Source organism: Myotis myotis, unplaced genomic scaffold, assembly GCF_014108235.1.
Source record: "Myotis myotis isolate mMyoMyo1 unplaced genomic scaffold, mMyoMyo1.p scaffold_m19_p_16, whole genome shotgun sequence".
Lineage (NCBI taxonomy): Eukaryota > Metazoa > Chordata > Mammalia > Chiroptera > Vespertilionidae > Myotis > Myotis myotis.
Genome location: NW_023416320.1, coordinates 3,486,772 through 3,513,460, shown reverse-complemented (window position 1 = coordinate 3,513,460; position 26,689 = coordinate 3,486,772). Strand labels below are relative to the sequence as shown.

The 26,689-nt window shown below is 39.1% G+C and overlaps 1 protein-coding gene across 17 annotated transcripts in view; it reads left to right on the top strand.

Annotated features, from left to right (window-relative positions):
* The window catches only part of EFR3A (EFR3 homolog A), a 69,781-nt gene that overhangs the window by 30,193 nt on the left and 12,899 nt on the right, over nt 1–26,689 (top strand). For 15 of the 17 annotated variants that reach the window (XR_004972396.1, XR_004972386.1, XR_004972388.1 and 12 more), the window contains exons 7-21: nt 389–526; nt 2,330–2,408; nt 3,946–4,081; nt 5,533–5,700; nt 8,304–8,418; nt 9,591–9,642; nt 11,380–11,552; nt 12,001–12,076; nt 12,792–12,953; nt 13,840–13,971; nt 14,938–15,005; nt 15,935–16,062; nt 20,665–20,756; nt 25,261–25,309; nt 26,308–26,411. Coding sequence is in view for 5 of the 17 variants with exons in the window: in XM_036337633.1 (XP_036193526.1) it covers nt 389–526; nt 2,330–2,408; nt 3,946–4,081; nt 5,533–5,700; nt 8,304–8,418; nt 9,591–9,642; nt 11,380–11,552; nt 12,001–12,076; nt 12,792–12,953; nt 13,840–13,971; nt 14,938–15,005; nt 15,935–16,062; nt 20,665–20,756; nt 25,261–25,309; nt 26,308–26,411 (1,672 nt within the window). In the remaining 12 variants the exon portion in view is untranslated. Of the gene's footprint in view, nt 1–388; nt 527–2,329; nt 2,409–3,945; nt 4,082–5,532; nt 5,701–8,303; nt 8,419–9,590; nt 9,643–11,379; nt 11,553–12,000; nt 12,077–12,791; nt 12,954–13,839; nt 13,972–14,937; nt 15,006–15,934; nt 16,063–19,079; nt 19,217–20,664; nt 20,757–21,311; nt 24,946–25,260; nt 25,310–26,307; nt 26,412–26,689 lie in introns of those variants that run through there. The other 2 variants (XR_004972397.1, XM_036337635.1) reach the window with 2 other exon arrangements.

Below are 26,689 nucleotides of genomic sequence, written 5' to 3'. Positions count from 1 at the left end.
AGTTGTATTTGTTTTAGAATAATTTTATACTTTATTTGCAGCTTATTAGTGACCATCCAAAGTGTTACTTGAATTACTATTACTTAAAGTTGCAAGTGTAAGAAATAGAAATTAGAGCTACACTTTTGTTATTCTTTAGAGATCCAGCATGCTTTTCATGGAGTTAGAAATAACCAAAATAATAATAATGATAGTAGCAGCTATTTACTTTATAATTTTCTCAATAAAAAGGTTAAACTGTGTTTATTCCTTACTCATTCTTTAAGATATTTGGGGATAAAAAGAAAGTGTCATTTTGCCATTTCTGAGAAGTAAAATCTGTTCTGTTGAATTTTAGACCAGTGTTAGAATTCTTACATTTGTGTTTATTATTTCTCTTTTCTTCCAGTCGCATAGGCCCTCCTTCTTCTCCCTCTGCAGCTGACAAAGAGGAGAATCCCGCTGTGCTGGCCGAAAACTGTCTCAGAGAGCTGCTGGGTCGAGCGACTTTTGGGAATATGAATAATGCTGTTAGACCAGTTTTTGCGTAAGTAGTTGGTATTTTCCTGGTTATTTGTGACTGTGCTGTATTCTGTGTTAACGTACTTACAGAGGACAGTACCATTTCTTGTATGAGGGGGTTACTAATGGAACAGTGGAGCATTGTGGGAAAAGTGCAGGATTTAGTCACATACCACATGTTTGAGTTGGTCCAAAAGCTTCCCCAGCTTTTTCTCCTTAAAAGTGAAGTGCAGTCATATGCTTGCTGCCAAGTGCATCATTTTATCTTGAATTTCTGCCCACAGACCTGGAAATGCATACCCACGGTAAACATTAAAACTTAACAGCGTCCAAGCATCAGGTATTTCGTTTTGTTGACCTCTGAGGTCAGGTCCTCTTATTGACTGGCTTGTTTCCTTGCTTGCTTTCTGCTGTGGCTGGACTGCACTAGGGCACACCCTGTGCTCTGAGGAAATTTCTTCTTGCCACAGTGACTGAGTCAGAGCAGGAAGAGTGAATCTCTGATCGGAATTTGTATTCTCCCTCTGGCAAAACATGTTTGTGAGCTTTGAGGTTCTCCACATATACACCGTCTTTCAAGCCCTGTCAAGGCGCTGGGTTCACCTCACTCTTCAGATGACAGAGCTACTGCTAATCTGTGTCATTGCTGCACATTTTTGCAGGTCTTTCTTTTCTTAATCGTTTGCCTTGTTCTTTTCTCTTCCTGATTGTAAGAATGTGTTTATGGAATATGTAAAGCAGTCTAGAAGTAACATCGAGAAGTCTTTACTTAGGGGAAATACTTGGGATCATAGTTATAAAAATATGTAAACCACAAAATTATATTAAAAATCAGAGACTCATTAGATTTTCAAAAGGATCTGCGATTTTCACCACCTGCCTCCCCCTTCCAAAATTACCATTTAAGGACTCTTATAAAAAATATACCAAGAAATAATCAAAATGATTTCAAATATAACTAAAGGCAGATTTATTTTTTAATGTCTAGACATGCTGATTTAAGAATTCTAGCTTCTATCTTAATATTTTTATTAAGTATTCTTTTTTTTTACCAAAAAGTACAATGTAAAGCCTTAAAAATCTATAGAGCTAGCCTGGAAGGTAGAAATTACCCAATTAACTGTACTTGAATAACATGGAAGTGGGCTATATTCCATGTAGAGCTTGATGGACTTAAAACCCGATTCTGTGATGGTTGATTAATTCATGTTAATGAAATCGTTAATTATGTATTAGCTGTTTAGATAATTAAATATTGAAAGTCCTCTGCAAGTAAGGTATCAGGTATTTTGGGGACTATATACCTGAATAAAACTGTCCTGGTCCTTAACAAACTTGATGGCTAATTGACATGCACTATAATGAAATATAATATATAGGTTATGAGAAAAGGCCAAAAAGTGCTCTAGTGGGTTAAAACAGAATTCAAGTTGATTTGGGGATGTTGAGGGTGTTTCTTTGGAGGTAGGCTAACCTGGAGCAGTAGGTCTTCGCAGGTTGAGATGCGTGAACAGAGGCAGAAAATAGGGTGGCTTCAGTGTATACTCAACTCTCCAGATTCCTTCCTTTTTGTAGAGTTTGGAATGAGTAACTTTTCTTTCTTGCCAGCTCATATAAAAGTCTTACATATATTCTAGCCTTTTATTGTTGGTGTTTTATGAAAGAATTTGGCATTTGGGAGTAATATATATCATGTATCTGGAATTAGAACATTGACTTTATTTTAGATAATTTTTGATTGCAAAGATTTGCATGTTGTCAAGGATTCTAAAGGAAAATAAGTTTAATAAAAAAGGAATTATTAAAGTAATTTTCTTGTTAATTTCAGGCATTTAGATCATCACAAACTGTGGGATCCCAATGAATTTGCAGTTCACTGCTTTAAAATTATAATGTATTCCATTCAGGTAAGTAATTTTGGTTCTGTGTTGATAAACATTTTTTCAGAGAGATAGAACACTGTAGGACAGTGATTTTCAACCAGTGTACCACGGCACACTGGTGTTCCACAGAATTGTTAAAACATGCAGTACCTGACTATTTCGTCAGATGCACCAACCTCTTTTCCCTTAGATTGCCAAATTTTAAAGAACTACAACAGACAACATAACAATAGCCTTTCAGTGTGAATGAATCAGAATGATACCTTTTTACTTTTTAGTCAGAGTGGCAAAACTTATTTTTTGGTGTGCTACAGAATTTTAGTAATTAGTTTATGTGTGCCATGAGATGAAAAAGGTCGAAAATTGCTGCTATAAGATATAAAACATATTCTTAATTTAGTTGTCTCATTTATTTTTATTTACTACGTAATTGTTTTTCTTTGCCAGGATGGAAAGATATGTAACAAAAAGAAAAATGATTATATGATAGTGCTGTTATTGTGCATTTATTTAATACAATGTGCACTTATATTTCACTGATAAACTAGTATTGGAATTGATATTTGTGACCGCAGTGTGTAGCTGATAACAACGACCATTTATTGAGTATCTATTCTGCAGTAGTGCCTGTGTTACCTCCTAGTCTTTGTAGAAGCTGTGCTGGGACACTCCTGTCTACTGCAGAGGACCCTTTGCCTTCCCTCCAAACCAGAGCAGACCAGTTAGCTCTCAATATAAGTGGGATTTTAGGTCAATTTTTACACCGTGTATGTTTTTAACATAAAAGTCATTAATTCAAAGGAGATAAGGTTGTAAGAAACACAACTTTACTAATGGTCATACCAGGATTTATATCCCAGGTGTGCTGTTTACAAGAACAAGACTTAACACTTTCTTAGACTTGCATCCCAATGTCAATTACAGTTATTGATCAAATTTATGTATATTGGTAAAATGTCTGTTGTAAATTGCAAATTTCATATCTTCTTGATTTAAATTTCATCAGGTACACATTGATAAGATTTTCATTTTGATAATGGCTCATGATTAGATGAAAGCTTTGTTTAGCATTATTCGTGTTCACAATAAAAAGTAGTATTTATCTAGTTTGAATAGGAGAGAGGTACTATAAATGTCATGTCTGTCTGTCTTTTAACAACATTTTGTTCTCTTATCAAATTGTAAGAGTATGTAAGTGTTCTTTATGAAATTACAGAAAAATATAAAGAATAAAAATTTCTCATGAATTCTCCTGCCAGGAATGGCCAGCTTTAATATTTGGGTATATATAATTCTAGTCTTTTATACTTTTAAAAATCCAGATAGAATTTTATTAAACATAATATTTTGCAACTTACTTTTTCACTCAGGGTATCATAAATATTTTCCAGTATCCCTATTTATTCTTAAAAAGGATGATTTTTAATGGCGACATATTGGTCTATGACATAAGTACTGGCTCCTGTAAGTGGACGTCTAAGTGTCACGTGGTCTTGTTATGAATTCTGCTGGGATGCATGTAACTGTTCATATGTCTTTGGGCTGTTTTTTTTTCTTTCAGGCTCAGTATTCTCACCATGTGATCCAGGAGATACTAGGGCACCTTGATGCTCGTAAAAAAGATTCTCCACGGGTTCGAGCAGGTATTATTCAGGTTCTGTTAGAGGCTGTCGCCATTGCTGCCAAAGGTTCCATAGGTGAGTGCTAGCAGAAAAACAGAAACAAAGAAACCACTTCTGCCTTAATCTATTTCAGAACGTTTCAGTCGATAGCGCAGTGTATGCAAAACCCTCTGAAAATATTTCTAATCTTTTTAAATGTGCTGTAATTTTTCTTGAAATTTTTAGTTCACATGATTATTCTCAGACTTCCTTAGTGTACAATTAACTAAGTATTTTTCCCTCAAATCAATCTCTCCTTCCCTTCCTCCTTTTTTCTAATAAAGATTTTTGGATGCCAATTATATTATAAAGATTTGGGAGGATACAGATAAAAGAAACTTATAGTTTACTTGGAGTTCAACAACTCTACCTAGTACTGTAATGAAAGGTAGAATTGGATCACATGTAAGAAAATCAGGGTCAGAGAAGTGAGGGAAAATGGATTGGCAGGAGCAAATATTATGCAGCCTGTTTGGCTACAAGGTGTGGTGGCTTTCAAGTTCAGGTTGTGGCCAGATCACAGATACAGCTTTGCAGTTGATTGACACTCATTAAAGAGTTACTATAATCTTTGACAGATGAGTGTTTTAGGATAATTCATCTGGCTGCAAAATGCAGGACATTAGAAATAACGGGTTGTCATCATGGTAGGCATGAGGGAGGGGACTTGATGTCGATGGCAGCGATAGGAATGTCAAGTCAACAGGATTTCATAGCTGACTATAACGAAAAGGGACGGGACAGATGGTGATATTTTTACGTGTACATGGTTAGAAGAATGGAAGGGTCTTTAATAAAATTAGTGGCATTAGGAGGAAAATCTGGTTATATTTTTTTGGTTCAAAATCAAAGTGGAAATACTCTACTGATAAATTCTCACATTCATTCACTGTTGAATAAGAGTAGGCCTTTTGATTTGCCTTCTCACTGCTTATCTTGTAACTTACCTCAAAGAGATGGAAGCAGATTATATCATTGGGAAGTTATGTGTGGGGCACCATGTGCTGGGCTCTGTACATCCCAAAAAGTGATTCAATGTGGCTGTCTGTCTAGTAATTGAGGCAAATTCTTCCTTCTTCAGCTGCAACAGATGCAAAATAAATTTCCTATGCTACAACGAGGTATAATATCATAATTCTATGGATTCTGACCCAACAATCAAGTTAGATGTCCCCATACACATTATTTTGAATAGACAAGATTAGATAGGTAGAAAGTTTTGAGGAATCTTTATAAATATATACACATTTTGTGTGGGTTAGACAGTGATTCAAATTGTGAGCTGCTTAGAGGTGCCAGTTAATGTTTGTTGGAATAACTAGGCCTTTAGATATGTCTCGTTTACTTTTTTAATGAACTGGTTAGTTCATAAATCAGTGAGTATATTCAGTTACTTAGAACATATCCAGAGACCTCTGGAGGGATTTGGGAGCTGGCTTTGCGTGCACACTGGGAAGGTGGTCTGCTCACTTCCGTGACCCCTGCAGGACCCACGGTGCTGGAGGTCTTCAACACGCTGCTGAAGCACCTGCGTCTCAGTGTGGAATTCGAAGCGAATGATGTCCACGGGGGATCGATGGGCAGCGTCAGCTTAAACTCGGCCTCCAAAGACAACGACGAGAAGATTGTGCAGAACGCCATCATCCAAACGATAGGTGAGGCCCTCTCCCTTCCCAGACGCCCCTGGGAGGCAGCAGGGAGAAGCTCTGCGGGAGCAGCTGGTGTCGGTGTGCGGTGACCTTCGCTCTTACTGTGGCTCCGGGATTGACTGGCATTGTTTACGGGTTCGCAGTGATACTTTAAGATGGTCTATCAGATCAGCTCATCTTGTTTTCACAAAGTCAATGTAAATTGCTTTTGCAACTTCTAGTTAATTCAGTGTTACCGTTTTACTTTAGAATGTTTAATTTATAGTTTCTCAAGTATTTTATTATAAACGTATATACAACAGATTCGAGCAATATTTCTGTGACATAACACATTCCGAAATAAAATGTGAAAATTAAAACATGACAGAATAAATGCAGTGCAGCACAGAAAGTACGATTTCTATGTAAACCACACTCTGGTTTCCTTGTTGAAGTTCTCGGTGCCCTGGCAGGTGGCAGGTGAGGTGCACATTCCTGGCTGTGGGCCGCGGGTCACGCTGCTGTAGCTTCAGCACTGGAAGTTCGGAGGCTGCTGGCCACGTTCTTTCTTTTAAAATTACCAAACCTAGCTCCCTGCGGTGTTTCTGGGGTCATTGGTGTTGTTATGCAGCAGTTCCAGTACAAGCAGGGGGTACAGAGAAGGAGTCACCTTCAGGGCTCTCCTCACAGTGGTCATGCTAGAGACTTTATGTCCCGGTGGTAACGACAGGCTCCCTGGGAACAGAAAGTCAGTGTCCAGTTTGGTAGGGTGAGTGGAAACATTTCTAATTGGGTTCCTGAAGCGTTAAAAGTACCTTATAAGGAGGAAGGAGAGAGTGATAATGGCATTGGCCTCGTCTTAGGCTAACGTTAATATTAGCTGTGTAGTTTCTTGTATGAGTTCTTAACCTCTCTTGTCTTCACGTCCACTAGACGAAACTGAGGCTAATAATAGTAACTAGTCTCATAAGGTTGTTGTGAGGTCCAAATACAAAGGAGTTTATTTCCCCAGAAATATGTGTTCCTTAAGTGTTAGCTAGAATAATACATTTTATGCAGATTGAGTAATATTACGATCATGAGATTTTTTATTGCTGAAGTATGTGATAATGGGAAATGGTTTTTAACTCATGTCCATTCAAAATCATGAGTAGAACAACTTGAGTTTGTGTAAGTGGATTATTACTAACTCCAACTAGGGGCCCAGTGCACGAATTCGTGCACCTTGAAAGGAACTGTGGGCTGCGCACAAGGCTGCTGTGGGCACAGGGGTGGGTCTCGGCCCATCTTACGTGCCCCCGCCCGGCCCCTCCCTCTGCAGGTCCCCCCCACCGCCCCAGCCCCTGTCTGCCTGCAGCCCTGCTCCCACACACTGATGGCGCTGCCCCGACTCGCACCCGCTGACGGCGTTAAGTGATTGGGGCTGGCGCCAGAAGCAGGGCCATCAAGAGGCAGCTGCTGGCCCTGATCACCCCTCAGGAGCAGGAGGAGGTGGAGAAGCCCTGAGGGGTGATCAGAGCCGGCAGCTGCCGCAACCGCTGAGGGCGTCAAACGATCGGGGCCAGCAGTTGTGAGCAGCGGCTCTGGCACCAGCAGCAGGTGCAAGCACCCAGCAGGACCGCAGTGCATGACAGCAAAGAGTTTTCAGTAACCACCAGAGGCTCGCCCTGATGACAGCAACCAGTGCCCCACCTTGGTCTGGTGTCCCCGCTTACCTCTTCCACCATCCCGCCATGGCCGATGCCTGCCATGTTCCGCGCTCTGCCGCCTGCTGCTGACACCCGTCTTGTTCTGTGCACACCCCCTGGTGGATCAGCACACATCATAGCAACTGATTGTTTGATTATTCCCCTGTTCAGTCTATTTGCATATTAGGGTTTTATATTTATAGATAATAGGGGTTGATGACAAGTCAGAAGGTCTCTGTAATGATTTTATTGTACATTTTAAGATCTGAACAAAAATAGCCATGATTTGATATCTGTTCTGAGCTTTCAAAGAAACAAAAAGTTTGAAGTTTGAGTAAGTGTTAATTAAATCTTGTAAGTATTTTATGACCAGGAAGTAAACCTTCAAATCCTAGAGCAGGTAAGCTTAAAATATCCACCAAACCCAAGAGTTCATGAGAAAAATGACAAACAAGTTACTGTTTTTTAATATCAGCTGAATTATGTGTTTCGAATTAACTCACAGAGTTAAACTGTATCTTGGCCTATTATGACATTCTAAAACATTTAACAATCCCAGGAAACCAAGGCAGTGACCTAATTATTGACCTCTTTACCTGTGTCCTCATTATTGACTTCCTTACTAGAATAAGGAAGTAGGCTCACAGCATATGAACAAGAGTTCATTAGAAATACTAACAAAAGGTGTTTTTTATTTTCCTTTTTCTAAAACTCCAACTCAAATTGATGACGATTTGCCACTGTTACTATATGCAAAAGACTTATTAGTCCATTATATAAATCTTGTATTGTCTATGATTAAATGATTTTGATTAAATGAAATTTTAATATCATTAGTGTTTAAAGACATTGTTTACCACATATTGAAAGATTTGGTTTAAAATATTTTTTTACTATATGGAAAAATTTCAATTTGTAAAATTTATCTTAATATTTTTATAGGGTTCTTTGGAAGTAACTTACCAGATTATCAGAGGTCAGAAATCATGATGTTCATTATGGGGAAGGTACCAGTTTTTGGAACATCCACTCATACTTTGGACGTCAGTCAACTAGGGTATGCATATGCGGTTTTCCAACTATAAATTTCAACTTAATCTTGGTTTAATTTCATTTTAAAGAAATCTAGAAAGTGTTGTATTGTTTCTTTAATCACTAGTACTAAAAGTTCTGTGGAAAGTAGTATGTTTATGGTGCTAGATTGCTAAGCAATTGAATCAGCATTGTGTGCTTTTAGAATCAGTTTTCAGCATATCATAAATTCTCTAATTTTCTGTGTCTTTTATGGACCAGGTGGAAGGTTTATTTAGCCTGGATATTGTCTATATACATGGATATTTAGGGTAAAGCTTCAAGTTTTCTGTAAAAATTCAATAATTAAAATCAATATAGCAGGAATGTTGACTTATTCCTACAATTCTAAAACTGAAAGTGATTTTAAAGATCCTATGTCTTGGTCACCTCACTTTATAGATTTGATTTTAAAACATGCTAAAGCTTTAGTTTGTGAATATTTTTGTGTTTTTTGCTACTTTAGTAAGGAAATAATAGTCTTATTTGATTTATATTTCTTTTTTTCTTTTGTTTTAATTTATTGATTTTTTTACAGAGAGGAAGGGAGAGAGATAGTCAGAAACATCGATGAGAGAGAAACATCGATCAGCCGCCTCCTGCACATCCCCCACCGGGGATGTGCCCGCAACCCAGGTACATGCCCTTGACTGGAATCGAACCCGGGACCTTTCAGTCCGCAGGCCGACGCTCTATCCACTGAGCCAGACCGGCCTCGGCTGATTTATATTTCTTTGACTGTTAATTAGATAACCCATTTTCCACTTGTTAATTGTTTTTTGAATCATCTGGTTTTACCTCTTAAATGTATTAGTCAATTAATTATATTTACAGTAAATATATTTCCCAACGTATAGTATCTTTTTGTGTTGTTTTGTTATATATTCATATGATTTAATTTTCATGTCATTACATGCATAGGTCTGTTTCCTTTGAGAGCCAATAACTTTAATATTTTTGTTTGAATTTTATTTTTTTACATATAGCTCTTTAATTTATATTAAACTTAGAGTATAAAGGGAGCCATGACTTAGCTATTATTAAAATCTATTTAGCCAATATGAGTAGAGTTTTAAAATCAGTGAATAATAAGTAGATAAAGTAATGTGAATGTTAATTACTATTAATGAGATAATGCTAGTATGCTGTATCTTTTAGGGACTTGGGAACCAGGCGGATTCAGATAATGTTGCTGAGATCCTTGCTTATGGTAAGACATTGCGACAGGTGAGAGCCCTCCTCCTCACATTACTGAGGAGGTGAAAGCAGCTTCCCAGTGGAAGCCTCTTTTCTTACATAGTCAGGTCCTAGTTATGGTTCGTTTTTTCTGTGGTTTGTGTAATTAAATACTAGCTTTCATTTTCTTGTGTATTTTATTATGCTTTTACTATTTATTCCTTCCTTCTCCTGTCGTCTTATTTGACATTCATGGTGATGAAACATATAGAGGACAGGAAGTATTGCCCTGTGATAGCTGGAGATGCCTGGGCTCAGGGACTTGGAGTGGAAGCCGTGGGGGCGGTTCACCACATCACGGAGCTAAAGAATAGAGCTTGGGCTTGAAATCCAGTGTTTGTCTATGGGTCATGCTATTCTTTCACACACTGACCCAATAGTGGCTTCTTCTTTGGGAAATAATTCAGCTATAAGTAGCTGAAAAGGAAAAGCATATCTAACATGGGAGGCCCTGTGCTTATTTCATAGTAATTATATTCCTCTTTGACTCAGCAACACTTCACATAATGCTGGTCGGGGCTTACTGTTGGGAATGTGTCCTTCCCCTGTCGGTGCTCTCACAATTTAATCTGAACATCTTTTGTCCAAGATTTCATCTTTTAAAAGGAATATTTCATACCTGGGGAGAAGTACAGAAACATCTCATGTGATTTTCATGTTAATCCTGTTTATGGTACTTGTCATAAAGAAGTTTTAAATTCTAATATAGCCAATTTTATCAGTTCATTCCTGTGTTTTGTTCTTTTTTATTTGTGTCTTCACTCCTTGCCTCTTCTGATGACATAAGCACATTGTTTATTATTTTCTTTAAAAAGTTTCTAAAATTTGGCTTTCTACATCTAAAACTTTGATCTGAAGATTATTTTTGTATGTTGTGTGGGACATGGATATATTTTTAATTTTTAGGGGGGTAGCAGTTGTCCCACCAATATCTTTGCTTGCTTATAAGGTCACCTCCATCCTATAATACATGTTCCAAATATGTTTGCAAATATAAATGTACATTTAAATTGCCACCTCAAATTTTATCTGGTCCTATTTTTCATTAAACAAATTCCCTAGTAGATCATCTTGACCTAATCCTAATTGTACCACATAGTCAGCTGAAAGAAGGTCTGTGTGGTATGGTTAAAATGTTTAACAGCGTTTAAGATACGCTGAAGATATGAAAAGCTTAAAATAGAGGTTCATTCAGAAATGTCAAATCAAGTATGTAATAAAGTACCGCTTTCCAAACTGAAAATGTATTCCTATTAACCTAACCTGCTTAATTTAAAAGAATAATTTAAACATTTTCAGCTCTTCCTTGAACCATTTGCTAGCTAATCTTATATTCATGTAGCACTGATTACCTATCCCATACTTTCTTAACCTCTCTGACCCTCAGTTTTCTCGTATAAAGTGGGGATGCACGCATGCCCACCTCACGGGGATGTGGGGAGGGTGCAGCTGATGCACGTGGTGCTTAGGCCCTGCCTGGCATGTGGGAAATGGGGCTGTCATTACGGTTACTCTCTTTACGAATGATGTTTTCGTAATTCGGTAAAATCCTCATCACCTTACAAAACTTTTATTTTTTTATTCAGGCTGATGTCCATACTTGTTCCCCTTAGTTTATGGCTCTCATAAAACAGTTTTGAGAATTTTACCAAACAAGGACTCATGATAAAGGTGTTTTGTTTGTTTCTTTGATCTTCCTCCCTGTAATCAGGTCACCTCTGGGTACAAAGCGAAGACGATTGTTACTGCGCTACCTGGGTCTTTTCTGGATCCTCTGCTGTCACCATCCCTCATGGAGGACTATGAATTGAGACAGTTAGTCTTGGAAGTGATGCATAATCTCATGGATCGCCATGACAACAGGGCAAAGCTTCGAGGGATCAGGTAGTGCGCCATCTTGAAATAGGCTTAATGATGATGTTTTTTAGTTTCTACATTCACATATTTAAATGTGATATTTTTAAATCTAGGATTTTCAGGTTTTATTAATCCAGAGTTTTATTTAATTGGTATCAAGAGCATTTAATTATCAGTGTAGTTTAAGATAGCAGATGTTTAGAGGTCTTTTCAAAGATCTCAACTACTAGTGGTTACTAGTTACATGAATTTTAATTTTGCTTTAAACTTAGAAATGGCATTAGGAGTCAAGATTACTTTATAAAATTCTTAATTAAACTTCCTAAGTCAGTGATATGATTACATAATAGACTGACTTAGCATGCTCATTAAAATGAGTTTAGACTCCTAAGTATAGCTCTTGATTTGCCACATAACCCGTGATATTATAACTAAATGTGCTGTTTATTAAAAATTATATATTGATTATCTCTAGAATAATACCTGATGTAGCTGACCTAAAGATCAAAAGAGAAAAAATCTGTAGACAAGACACAAGTTTCATGAAAAAGGTGAGATTATCTTCTAAAAAATAATGCATGATATGAGTTAAATAATGATGTAAGTGGAAGCCATTTGAATAGTTAGGTAGTTTTATATTGACATATGGCCTTGAAATGAAGCCATATTTTATTAATAGATTGAGGTTGGCGTGGTTTGGGGGAAACCTCTGCGCAGTCCCTGGGAATTTCTGTAACCTCTCCCTCTGTGTCAGCTTCAGACTTGCCTTTGGGGACTTCATGCCAACGCATAGCTGAACCTGCAAGGCTCTTCCCTGGACGAGCGCTAACCGCCTCCCAGGAGGCTCCTCTCTCAGACAAGGCAGCTTAGCACCTTCGCCCTCAGCCAGATCCCCCCTCATTACCAAGGCCCCCCTGACCCTGCCATCCACTTTAGTTTTTGCTTATATCAATCTGCAGTTTGCTTTTGTCTTTTCAAATACCACTAAAAATATTTTCATTGTTGACACTAACACTTTTTCTTACTTGCTGTTTTTATTTAAGGCTTCTTCCTCAACTCTTCTGTTAGTTTGTAGTTTGTAGCTGGTATATTTGTTGATGTTAATGATGGGGATACAATTTGACCATCTAATTATCAGTTTAAATTTCTCTTCCACCGTATATTGTGTAATAAGATAGCTACTTTATAAGAGGTTATATGCATGTGAAATCTGCCTTTACTGCATTTGAAGCAAACATCTTTTTCCTCTGTCATGACCCTTTTCAGAATGGGCAACAACTATATCGGCACATATATTTGGGCTGTAAAGAGGAAGACAACGTTCAGAAAAACTATGAGTTACTCTATACTTCTCTTGCTCTTATGACAATTGAATTGGCCAATGAAGAGGTGGTTATTGATCTCATCCGCTTAGCCATTGCTTTACAGGTATGCTTTCGTAGCCTTTCATTGAGGAAAACATTTTTGTATGAAACAGATACCATCTTTAAAGTGTTGTTGCACTTATCCAAGGACATGAATTTTTATTTTATTTTATTTTTTAAAAATATATTTTATTGATTTTTTACAGAGAGGAAGGGAGAGAGATAATGAGTCAGAAACATCGATGAGAGAGAAACATCGATCAGCCGTCTCCTGCACATCCCCCACTGGGGATGTGCCCGCAACCCAGGTACATGCCCTTGACCGGAATCGAACCTGGGACCTTTCAGTCCGCAGGCCGACGCTCTATCCACTGAGCCAAACCGGTTTCGGCAGGACATGAATTTTTAAAAGGGAGTGTCTAGTTTTAAATCTATAATACTCAAGACAATGACCATAGGCATTTGTTTTGTTAAATGTTGAATGAGCATTTGTTTGTGTGCTAAATATTGACCGAGTCCCCAGGAAAATACTGTGATGAAAGGAAAGCATGATCCCTGAGCTCATACTTGGAGTTCAGTGGGGAAGATAGTCATTAAATAATATATATATTTAGTTGTTTGGTTAGGAGTTAAGTATTCTGTAAAAAAGGACAGTAAGCAGTGAGAGTATGTGTATATATTATATGTGTATTTCAGAGAGATGTTTATATATTTAATATATATATATATATATACACACACACATATATATATACTATTTTTTCTTAGGAAAAGCTAGTTGAGAGATTTTACTCTTCTATAAATGGGCTTTTATTCTCCTTTTAGAATTTAAAAAAAAATAACTTCTTATAAGGTGACATTTTGGTTAGCACTCCACACCACCTGCAGCTCTCAGTGGCGCCGTGGAGGGACCTGGGAGCCTAAGCCTTGTACTGTGCTTTCTGTTAAAGGACAGCGCCATCCTCAACGAGGACAACCTGCCCATGTTCCACCGCTGCGGCATCATGGCGCTGGTGGCCGCCTACCTCAACTTCGTCAGCCAGATGATCGCCGTCCCTGCGTTTTGCCAGCATGTTACCAAGGTCAGATATTGCGAAAAGCTCCTCAACTTGGTTTTTATACAAACATGGCTGATTTTCTTTTGGTGATGATTAATTTCAATTTTGATGTTTATGTATCAAATTCAGATAATTCCATAGAATTATGCAGTGACTGGGTCTTTTCTGGATCCTCTGTTGTAAATGGAAACTACATTAAACCATTATGAATCTTAGTATCTAAATTTTCTTAAATTTTACTATTTTTGTTGTTACTGTTTTAAACTAGTCTACTTGAGCCACATCTCAAAAGTTGAATAACTTTGTTCTCAGAGATTTGTTCTCGGTCATTCGACTATATTTGGCTTTTTCAGCAGTAACTCATTAAATAATTACTTGAATGATTTAAAAACATTTTAGGGGAACCTCATCTTATGGAATTGGGAGTACATCTCTCAGTCCTTACTAAAATGTTGGATTTTAGTGCATTCTAAGAAATAGAACTCATTCATTCACTAAACAAGTGAATATTTAATGCTGTGAAAGCAGAGTTACCCCTTAGGTTGCTCACAGTTGACGGAGGAGCCAGACTTCCCGTGCACTGAGCCCTCTCCTGAGGGCTGCCCAAGGAGCACGGGGTTGGGGCATGCCGAGGGCTGGTGCTTTGTGAGGGATTTCCAAAGCAGAGGCAGCTGAGAACATACGTGTTCTGACCCTTTGCAGTAGGTTTAATCAGGTGTAACGGGTCATTGTGTTTTTACTACATATATTACTTTATTGTCATGATTTTGTTACCTGGTGAATTTTTAAAATAATGTAAAATGTAAAAACAAAATGAACTCTGCGTTTGGGCTGTAAGAGTTTAAATTTAAAAATAAAGTGATGGTATTTCTCATATATGTTTAGTTTTTGTTTCTGTTTTTTGTTGTTGTTTTAGCTTTCCATGTTTTCATAGCAGGGTCCTGAGAAGAGAGGTTTCCTATTTTTATTTTGTTTCTGGGTATTTTTCAGGTTATTGAAATGCGGACGATGGAAGCCCCTTATTTTCTGCCAGAGCACGTTTTCAGAGATAAGTGCACGTATGTTAAATCTTCACATTTTAAGGCGGGGTGCTGACTTGAGAGAACAGTCAGTGATTATAAAGGAATCAGCTGCTGAGAATAATTTTCTGGTGTTTTATAATAATCATGTTTTGTGTTTCTGGCATTTAATTTGTCTCACTTCTTTCTCTTGCCATAGAAGTTCTTATGCATGATAAATATAGGCTTGTGCAAACATAGATCAATCTTTGATTAAAAAATATTTATCTTTTTAATATGGAGATATATCTCCTAAATAGCATGTTCTCATATAAATGAACACTCCTTTAAAGAAATACAATATCCTGTTCAAGATTTTCCATAATAGATAACAGTACTCATAAAATTCTGGGAGAAAGACTATATTAAGGAAAATTAATAATTTATACACTACATTCTTCCTTGCTATTCAAACAAAAAAATAAATGAACAATGTGCTCTTCACACTTTTGGGCTCTAAAAGCGGTTTTCTATTGAAAGCATCAACATAAGATAAAATCAGGCCGTTTGATAGGAAAGAGAAGCTTATGTGATTGGGCAAGTGCTTCCTGTCACTTGCCGGCCCATACGGTTTTTCATTAACTAGTACAGACGGCATGTTTATGTTCTTCTCTCAGTAGGTTTTAATCACCTTGCAAGTTAAAGCTGAATTTAGTCCTCTTTATCATGTAATGTGTGAATACCAACAAGACAATGTAAGCCTGACCTCTCCGCTATTGGGGAATGAGTCACAGCAGAATGGTTAATAGGAGGAACCATGTGTCCTGCTTTAAAGAGCTCACATTAGTCCTCTAAATTATACTATGCCTATTGCTAATTACAGTTCATTTATAATATTTAGGCTTTGACCTGGAATGTTTGAATGATAACTTATTTTTGCACGGTAATTTAAATAACACTGAATTACTTTTGTTTGATCAATCTGACAGGCTTCCAAAATCTTTGGAGAAACATGACAAAAGTTTGTACTTTTTGACCAACAAGATTGCAGAGTCACTAGGTGGAAGTGGCTATAGTGTTGAGAGATTGTCAGTGCCATATGTACCACAAGTCACAGGTGAGTGGAGGCTGATTAGAGCTCTCATTCTAGTGATGTTTCAATAACTTTTCCATTCTCAGTTAGCGATGAAAGTAGTTTGTACATTTACTGTACCACAGCTTTACAAATGCTCAGGGTGGTTACTTGTATTTTTCTGTTTTCCTCTTGAAAACTTAATAAGTCTCTAAAGGTATATACAGGGATGAGCAAAAGTAAGTTTACAGTTGTAAGTATGCTAAACTGTTGTTCTTTTATTGTTAATTATTGTATTATTATTAACCTACTTTTGCCCACCCCTGTATGTGATTTTATCATGAACAGATTTAATCTTCAAGTGATTATTATAGTTGTATTAAATAATAATATACTTTAAACAAAGAAGGAAAGTGAGATCTTTCCTCATTAACCAATGTTGTGTTTAACTTTATGGAAATGGGTGAAAATTGTTTAATTAGTTAATTGTGTTTATTGAGCTTAATGAATTAGGCAACTTTGGTCACGTGAAAGAGTACAGATCATTTGCTGTGCAAAGAAGTCTGAAACGTTGTGAGTTAAGAATATGCTTTCTTCTATGCACTATTTATTTCCTCTGTTCTCGTCATTGACCACAGTAATTCTGCAGTGCTTCCTGGCAAAACTGCATAGTGTCTTACAGTCAAATTTTACTTTAGATACTAAAACCAAACAGTACCTTCCGCCTTCATTTTCACTTGGTGATTATATAAATATTAAATTTGGTAGAACTAGTTCTTCCTTTGGGGAAACCTCTGTTGTATAAGAGAACTGTTTGAGTTAAGTTAGGTGGTCTTATGGAATAATCACTAAAGGTAGCACAATCTTTATAAATACTTATCTTTTTGTATAATGTAGATCCAAAATACATACATTTATTACAAAGATAGTTGTTTGTAGCATCTGAGATGTTAGTGAATTCTTTTGCATTTTATTTTATATTCTGTGCTATACAAGATTTTATTCTGCATGAGTTCCTTGGGGAAATAAAAATGCTAAGAATAAAACATTAGTAGAGCATTGTAATTTAAAAGACTTTAAAAATATTTCATTCTTATTGTGTGGCTTTAGCTCTCTTTCCTTCAGGCAAAAACCCTCCTAAGCCCAGGCACAAGTACGAAGGTAAACCCAGCGTCGGTCTGGCTGCCCTTCCCCCATCCTGTAGGAGAATAGCTTAATCAGACCTGCCTTTTAGAGTGGGACCGGTGCCTGCGCACCTTCTACACCTACCAGTTCCCTTATGAGTTTGCTCTGCCTCTCCATAGCCGTAGTTAATTTGCACTGCTTCTTTCCTTCGACCCTGATCCTTTAACTCTTAACAGTTTTTAGTGAACATTCTGGTGCTTTTTTTTAAACAGGTGGTTTGTTCTTTTCATTTCTTCCCATCCCTGAAAAAGCTGTATTCCTTTCTTAATGCCTCTCTATCACTGACTGGAAGAATTCCGAACATTTCAATACTTGGTTATATAATGCAGCAGTCAGAGTGCGAGTTCTCTGATTTGTAAAGATGGGTGGTGTACAGCAGTCTGTGGTGTGTGTGCCCTGCCTCAGTGCAGAATACATGCTTCTTGTGAGACAGTCAGTCAGGCATTGTGTTTTTCTTTGGCTCTATAACCATCAGGTGATAATTTTGAAAATTAAGGGGTTTAAGAACATCATACTGAAGAAAAAAAACCAAAACACGTTTAGTTTGTTGTGTGACATAGATGTGTGTGTGTGTGCGCGTGTGTGTGTGTATTGGAGGTAGATATAGAAATAGATATACATATATACACTACCATCATCATGATAGCAGCTGCCATTTATTAGGCACCTGCTGTGTGCTAGGCACTGTGATGTGTACTTCATGTTCACTTATTTATTTAACCTTTAAAATAGTTCAGTGAGGGAGGTAGCATTATCTTTGTTTACAAATGAGGATAGGAAGGCTGAAATTAAACAACTTGGTTATTACTTTTTATTCCATGATTTTTGGTTGGTTTTTATTCTGTAAATAGAGAGGTTGCCGAAAGTAGATTTACAGTTGTGAGTAATGCAAAACACAGTTTATTCTTACATTATAATTTACTAGTTATTTATTTATATTTATTTCTTTGTATTTTAACTATAAACCTACTTTTGCCCCACCCTGTATGCATTAATTCTGTGGAATTTTGCGCTTTTCTGTAGGACCAAAACATATCTTTGTAAGTAATATCAGCATTAAACTGTGACATTTTGAGTTTTGTGAAGATAAGTTATTTGTGAAATTTTGTTCTCCCCAGTCAGCTCTTTAATAGAATCTGAGTAGTATTTTAGCCCAGGTCGCATTTATGATTTAGTGTATACAGTTTGAAGACAGTTTCTATATCTAGCTTTTAAATAGCCACAGGAAGTTCCATGTAATGTAGTTCTGTGCCACTTGCATTCAGACTCCTTTCTCCCTTAGCCGTCTGGGTCAAGTGTGTACGTTACGTGTGGGTGCACCAGGTGGCAGCAGAGCAGCACGGGAGGAGTGAGGCGCAGCTCTAAGCATTGGTTCTGAAATCCTGCCCCTGTTCAGACCTGAGGATACGGGAGGGAGGCGGTGGAAAATGGAAGGGACGCAGTCAGCAGTGTCTGGGACTGCCCCAGCCCCCTGGGGGAGGGAAGCAAATGTCTCCCAGGCTGTGTGCTCAGACTCTGAGATGGCGGCCGGGCATTCTCTGGAGCCGGAGGGCAAGGTGGTCCAGGAGGGGGCGAGGCTGCATCTCAGCAGGCATGCCAGGCAGCGCAGGAACAGACACTCTGATTTAGGAACAGTACGTTTGTGCAGATGGACAAGGTGCCGGCTGTGCACCTGGGCTTTGCTGCAGCCCTGTAAGCAGGTGACTATACAGGTCAGACGCTCAAGGATATGTGTATGGTTTCCCATTAAAGTTTATTTCCTTTCCTTTTAAAACTTTGACTCTTTTTCTATCTCCTCAATGCTTCCCTTCTGTTCTCACTGATTTTGCCCCCACTGATCCCTTTCCTGCCCGTCCCTCTCTTTCCCTCTGTCTTAGGTTTCAGTTTGACTCTCTCTGCAACCCCCAGCCATCGTATGTCAAGCGAGGCATTCTTCTCGTGCTCTTGGTGAAGTAGGCTGTGTGTCGCTCAATTTGCATTCTAGTGAGACCTTGGACATTGGCCTGCTTGGAGGGTACAAGCAAGTTGGCATGATAATCACATACTATTTTGTAGCGGTTCCATTATATTTGCTAATTTATATCAAAGCACATGATCATGGAGGAGAAACAGAAAGAATGCAGTGTCTTAGGTGAGCTCACTACTAGCCGGCAGTAAAACAGTGACCTGAAAACTCGCAGAACTCGGTGCAGGAGCAGTTGTCATGTGGAGCAGGTGCTGGTTCCATCCCTCGGCCTTCATAGAGCAGAACCGAGTGACTCCTGCATGACAGACCCAAATTCGTCGGTCATTGCATTTCTGGAATGGGGGGAGATGAGACACTAACTCCGTGTCTGCACAAGGCCCAGTGGGGGTGGAAGGTGACAGTGACTGAAGGGAAGACCAGTCCTAACTGAGAGTAAATTTTCGTAGCTAGAAGAAAGAGGGGTACGTGATAGTTAAGGTTTTTAAGGAAGGATATATGTGATTAGGCCTGAAAGATACGAATCTTTGGGGCAGGGGGGTGGTCCAGGGCAGGGAATGAAGAGTTCCAGGAGAGGTCTCTGTCTGTAGGAAGGTATGGAAGGCAGGTGAGCTAACAAGACTCAGGTTGTAGGAAAGGCACTCGGACTTGAACACTAGATCAGTCAGGAGCAGTGGAAGTTACTATGTAAGATCTGACGAGAGGCCCAGAGCGCCTTTTTAATTCATCAGGGGAGGAGTAGAATTGCTTGGAGAGCAATGTGGTCAGTGCTTTAAACAGCTTGTATCGTGATGGAGGCACATAGGGACAACTGTACAAAGGTCTGTTCTCAGTCGAATGGACTGGGTCGGTGGTTCTCAGTGAGTGATTTTCCTCATCCCAGGGGACACTTACCAATCCGGAGGCATGTTTAGTTATCACCATGTGCTGCTGACCATCCCTGCAGTGCACTGACAGGTCCTACAGGTTACCTGGCCTAAAATGCCAGCAGTGCCACAGTGAAGAACGCTGCCCAAGTTAGGCTGTGATGGCACAATCGCAGCTCCTTACTGGTTTGAAACAGGAAAAAATTTCCTTGGTGCTCAGATTCTAACTGTTTATCTTCCATATAATTGCAATCCTACTGTGTGCCCAGAAAAAGAGTCAACTACCAAATTCGATTAGTGGCATCAATCACTACCTTGGAAGGCAACCCGAGGGAGAGGTGGTCAGTAAGACAGTAACTGGTTCATTATCCTCGCCTCCCTAGTCCGTCACTCTTCCCCCTCAGGAATAAAACCACGGACAATCAAAGTGGGATTAGGAAGCTAGAATGGCCCAGGCTATAAAGCGGCTGCATCACAAAATGTGTGGGTCTGAGAACAGGTGCCTTGTATATTTAAAAAAAGCAAAAAAACCCCACTGTCTTAATTGTCTGAAGTGTTTTGAAACCTGAAGCATGTTGTTTATAAATGACACACCATTTCTTGCTGGCATATAACAGGGGGCTTTTTTTTTAGATGAAGATCGACTTTCTAGAAGAAAAAGTATCGTGGACACCGTGTCCATTCAGGTGGATATTCTACCCGGCAGCCTCCCTTCTGACGACGTGGTGAGTTGCTGACAGTTTGTGCTCAGTGCTGTCTTGGGATAGACATCAATTTAAAAGAATTTTTTGCCCTCCATGCTTTCAAATAGGAGCAAATGTAACTCTAATTACCCCCAAATCAGCAGTTTTTATTGTAGTAGAAATTAATCTGATTCAGCCTGGAACGAACTTGTAATGTATTTTACTAAACTCATTTTGGCTATTTATAAAGATACATAATGTAACATGTATGATATTAGGTTTTACAATGTAACTTAGTGTAACAACAGGAACTGAAAACAGAACCAAGTAAGATTTTTTTTATAAGAAAGAAATGTCACTTAAGACCTATCATTAAATTAGGAGGCCTTTAGATCCTGTTTTTAAAGATTTATGAAACACAAATTATGAGAATAAATGGAAATAGATACTTCAGATGCTCACAACTTTAAAACTTTCAAAACTTCTTCTGTGAGGGACATTTTTTTATCACTTTAGATAGTAAGTGTAATGAGCATAGCGTTGGTGAGGCCTCACCTGAGCCCTCAGAGATGTAACGCTCTCCTCCTGTCTCACTAGCGCACGAGAGTGTAACCTCCCGAGTGGTAGGAAGAAGCGCAGCCGCACTCTCTGGACTTACCACACAGTCACCAGAGACTTTTTGATAGTCGAGTAAAAGTGCCGCAATGCCAGCATGCCAAGTCAGCCTCCTCCTTGGTTTATCCATTGTTTGCCTTCCTAGGGACTTCATTGTTTCTCATTTGTACAGTATAAATCATTAAAAGAATATCCATCTAAGAAAAGGGGAAGGAAGTTGTCTGAATTCATGCTTTCTCAGCCTCCTCTTTCGTCCCCCCTCAGTCCCCGCCAGTTAATTTGTCCTCAAGAATTCAAACGGTTTGGGGGCCAGGCTCCAGTTGACTAACATGCATCTTCTGTGCTGTTCATCTCCCCATCGGGCAGAACTAGTCCATTTCATTAAGAAATTGTCTGCAGGGCATTACGAGGCAGTTAGTGCTCCTTGTGGGACTCGGGGCTCTGAGGTTGGTTGAAAGTTTCTTGCCAATTTAAGGCTCCAGAAAAATCATCTTCCCAAACTCACCTCTTCTGAGCCATTTTAATTTCTGTTCTCCTTGCTGGTGAGGAGGGTATCTTGCTCGCTCTGTCTTGTAATGATTTTGAATTTGGTGCTGTTACATTTTGAGGGAAGAAAATCATCTTAAGCCTTAGTTTATACACTTTATTTTGTCAAGAGTATAACTTATTTTATCGACTGGTATTACTCCATTTTCCTTTTAACTGTATTTAAAGATACATATAAAGGTACATATAAAGCCCTTCAAACTGTTACAAACAGTTCTTCTTTGAGAAAATGAACTGAAAAGACATTTGCATAAAGGTCGAGGGAAGATTCTTGAACATGAACTTTACATTAATCCATTAATATATTAACTTGTTAAAGAGCCTTCTTTACTATGAGTCCAAAGTCAAACAAGCCTCCCACTGAGCATTTGAAAAGTTAAGTAAACTGGTTACTAAAAGATGTCCTTGAGCTGGTTAGAGTTTCAAACCCATTGACCGTTATGGAATCTGATTTGCATATTAGGAATGATTGTTCAAATACCAGGAGACAAAAGAAATTATCTTCTAGGCTAGAACTAATTACATGGTGAGGGTAGGAGAGATTTGAGTCAGTTAGGTATTCACCAGTTAATGGTGTAGCAAAATATCAAACCATGAACAAGTACATTAGCTAATAGTGGATCAGTTAAGAAAATTGCTCATTTAAAAACAGTTCTTTAATACTTAATCAAAATTATTTGAAATTTTACATACATAATCTCAGTCTTCAGATCTAACTAATATCTGCTTTTAGGTTTATAACTTAAAAACAAAGTCAGAAGATTGTTTAGGTGGAGATCATAGCAAGCTTGTGTCTTCTCTAGATACAACTCACAGTGTCACTATAGTCTATTGAGATATCTGGTCCACTTGAGGTATGTCAGTTCCAACATTTGCCATTCAAACCTTAGCTTACTGTGACTCGCTTTTCTAACAATTGCCTTATTTATCAGTATATACATGTTAACTTTTCCTAAAACTCTTTAATTATTTCAAAAAGATAAATGGCTAAAATGTAATGGAGGCGTGCCTGCCTCCTGAGATAAAATTACCAGTTGAGTAATAGATTCAAGTGCTATAGGCATGACTTTTGACCTCTAGTGTTCTCTCTGAGCACTGTAGGCATGATTTCAGTGCATAATGGATGTGAGATTCGAATCACCACTCATTCTTCTCTAAGAGGTGTGATAGTCAGTGCTTAATTATTTGGGGGAATGGATGAGAGGGTATGTATACTCACTTTTTCTTTGTACAAAATTAAGCAACAGTTGGCTGAACAGAATTATTGTGTATTCTAGGACAAATAACAGATCTATTTTATACTGGTACATGTATACTCTTGCCTTTTCCCCAATTATAACTGAACATTCCTGCATGTGTGCTAACAAACAATGATCCTAAAGTCAGCAACAGTGGTCAGGGCCTGCTGTGCCGGGTGCCACACAATTACTGAAGTGCCCATGGAAGTGACCTAGAACTGATTGAAAAAAGATGAATCGCAGATTTTATGCAGGCCCAAGGGTGTTGTACAGTCTAGATCAGAGCTATAAATCACATGAGGCAAAAGTCATACATAAGAGGAACTGGAAACTCTTCGGGGATGGTGCCTTTGCCCTGTTTTTCCGTGACTCCAGCACACCAGGTAGAGTTGGAGCAGATTCTAGTTTAACTGAGCACCAAATGGAGTAGCTGGCTTGTTTTTAGCAGCTCCATTGTATGAAACATATGAATCATTAAACACTATTATAAAGCAATTTTTTAAAAATAGGGTTCATAAAGGGGAATCTGGGGAAACAAGATTGAAGACAAATTATAGAAGGTTTTTATTACCAGCCTAAGGACTTTGCATGTAGTTGGGTAGGAAGCAGGGAAACACTGAAATTCAGGTAGTCGTTTCAGAGCTGCCTCACACAGTCACTGAGAAGCGTGACTGGAAGGGGAGAGCCTTGCAGTCGCCTGAACAGACCTCTGAGGACCTGGAGTGGCCAGGCCGGGGATGAAGAGGAGGGTCAGGGGCAGCAGGACTCTGTTCTGAAGGCAGAGCAAGTTAGACTGAGAGCCAGTTAGAGAAAGGAGGTTACCAAAAGGGACAGGGGCAGGACGACTTGGTCTAGATGCTGAGAGACAGTCATCGTGACCTGAATTAAGGACAATAACCAACCGGGAAGAGGATCTGTTAAGTAAAGCACGCTGGCTTCTCTCCTGTCCAGATGGAACAGGTAATAAGTGCAAGTCCCCGGTGTTCTTTCTCCTGGGCTGTGGTGGTTGGTCAGAAGTCCGATCCTCTTAACCAGTTACAAGAACCACCATTTTGTTTTTCTCATTGAGGTACTAGATTGCTTCTAGATACAAATACTTGACCAGCCAGAGCCTCATCTTATATATCTGCTCCAGACATATAGAACAGAGCCACCGGAGACCCCACGTTTAATGTGACTTCAGCTACAACTCCGAGCCTCAGTAGGAAGCCGAGGCAGGGGAGCTGTGTCGCTTGGCTTCCGCTCAAGCCTTTGCATTGCAGCCGCGCAGGCGCAGAGCACGCAGGCTTCTGCTCTCCTTAGTCTCGCTGCCTTAGACTTAGCAAAGGAAGCCCATGAGCTAAACTTAGGGATGACCAGAGCCCAGGCAAGTACTCACATCCCATTTCTTCATTTTCATTCAGAGAGAACGTAGTCGCTGGATCTATCCCTCCTGAAAACAATCCTTCCTGAAACGTGCTGGCACCACCGAGTGTTACTGACTTTCATCAAAAAGCACTTTTCGCACATCTCCGAGCGCTAGGGAGATGGGGGAGCCCCAGTCAGAGGGGTTTCTGGAGCATAAGAGTTGGTGGTGGGCCTTGGAAGATCCAGAACGTGGTCATTTAAGCTGTCGGTGAACTGTTCTCACTGAACACTTTGCAAAGGAGGGATTCTTGCTTTTAAACTATTTATAGTTTTGGATTATTTTATTTTCGCTTTGTAAGCAGTATGAGGTGCCAAAACTTATAGAGACTAGAGAACTCGTTTCTCACTGGTTACGTGGCTGAGACAGTTAGCGCGTAACCTCTGCCTGGGGTGCTTGCAAGCACTGTGCCTATGAAGCCGTTCCGTCTGGGGCAAGGTGGGGGGGGGGGGGGAGCGGGCGGGGCACTCCGATCTCGTTGCACTTCCCCCACTGCAGCTTGGTTCTACTCAGCGCTGCTTGGGGGCCCAGGATGCGCATCCGCCAGCCCTGTGATAGCCTGTGGACTTGTTTGGGAACCCCTAAAGTACACCATTGTCACATTTGTGGAGTATAATTACAAATCACGCCAACACAGAGAAGAAAAAATCTTGTAAAAGCTCTTCTATGACTTGTAACTGCGTGAAAGTATTATTTATATCGACCTTTCTTAACTATTTTACTTAAAATCCCTTTTCTCCAGGTTAGTAACACTGAAGAAATTACCTTTGAAGCATTAAAGAAAGCAATTGGTGAGATTTTTTTGTACTCATTAACTCCCCCAGTATTTTGCTAGTTTATCTTTATCTTAGTGCATGTTTATATGCTGATTTCCATATAAATGTGTAATTGATTTCTTTAGTTATGTTGTTTAGGTTTTTACAATTGTAAAAAATGAGAGTAATACTTTATACCAAGATAAGTGAAGACCACAGAGTCAGTCCAACCTGGTGTGAAATTTGGCTGCAGCATTTCTAGCTGTGTGATCTCAGGAGAAGGTTAATTTCCTGCCTGGTGTTTTCATTGGTGACATAGCAGGGATTAACGTGACACTGTCGTGCCTGCTGACAAGCATACTCTCACCCATGGCAAACTCACTTCTCATTGTACTTCTATGTGCCTGTTAAAAACCACTCTGCTTACTTCTCCCAGTACTTCTCAGAGTTTTCATCCTGTTTCTCATAAGTTCATGCAGCCTGCATGCTGGCCACCAAATAAGGGTGGCATCAGAATGCACTGTAAGATGCTTGCACAATTCTAGAAAAGTCTGTCTATACCAAGGAAAATAATGATCTGTGACAAGGTAGACATTTGTTACTTTACTGTATCGCAGACTTTGGCTAGACCATACATCGTCTTCAGAGAAAAACTCGCTTTCCGGATTGTGGGAGATAGATGGGAAAGGCCAAGCCAGAGTGTTCTGTGCTGTGCCTTCGGTCGCCAGTTGAGCAGATTCCTCCTTCGGGAAGGAAGCGGTCGTGCTCTGCTGTTTTGGTGGCCAACAGAGCTTGTCTATGAAAAGGGGCCTGTGTAGTTTGAACCCTGAGATTTAAAAACATTTTTCATAAGTGTTGCATACTAGTCTTAACTAAGACATTTCAAAGCATGTTACACCTTTTGCTTTTTTCCTTATAAAAGTAATCTTATAAATTGTTTCATTTTGGTTTTGAGATCATTTACTCTTATGGTCATTGGAAGGGTCTCTGAAATTCTGTGTTGCTTTAACGGGTCTCTGTAAACATGTACATAGATACCAATGGAATGGAAGAGCAAGAAAAGGAGAAGAGGCGTCTGGTGATAGAGAAATTCCAGAAAGCACCTTTTGAAGAAATAGCAGCACAGTGTGAATCCAAAGTGAGTGACTAAATGCTGGAGGGGCAGGGGTGGAGTGTGATTTGGGGGAAACTTTCTTGGTAATTGGTTGGTAGGCTCCATGTTTAGACGAATCAGCAGAAGACAAGGTGATATATCAGACAGGGACCGAAACTTCAATGCTTAGATAGCTGTGAAGCTAAACAGTTTCTTAGTGTCACAGAAGCTGACGGAAATGAGAGATCCCAAGCTGCATGTTAAAGATTGATGTGGCTTTGATACTTTTTTTTTGCAGTGGTTTTCAATGCTTTTGCTGTGGG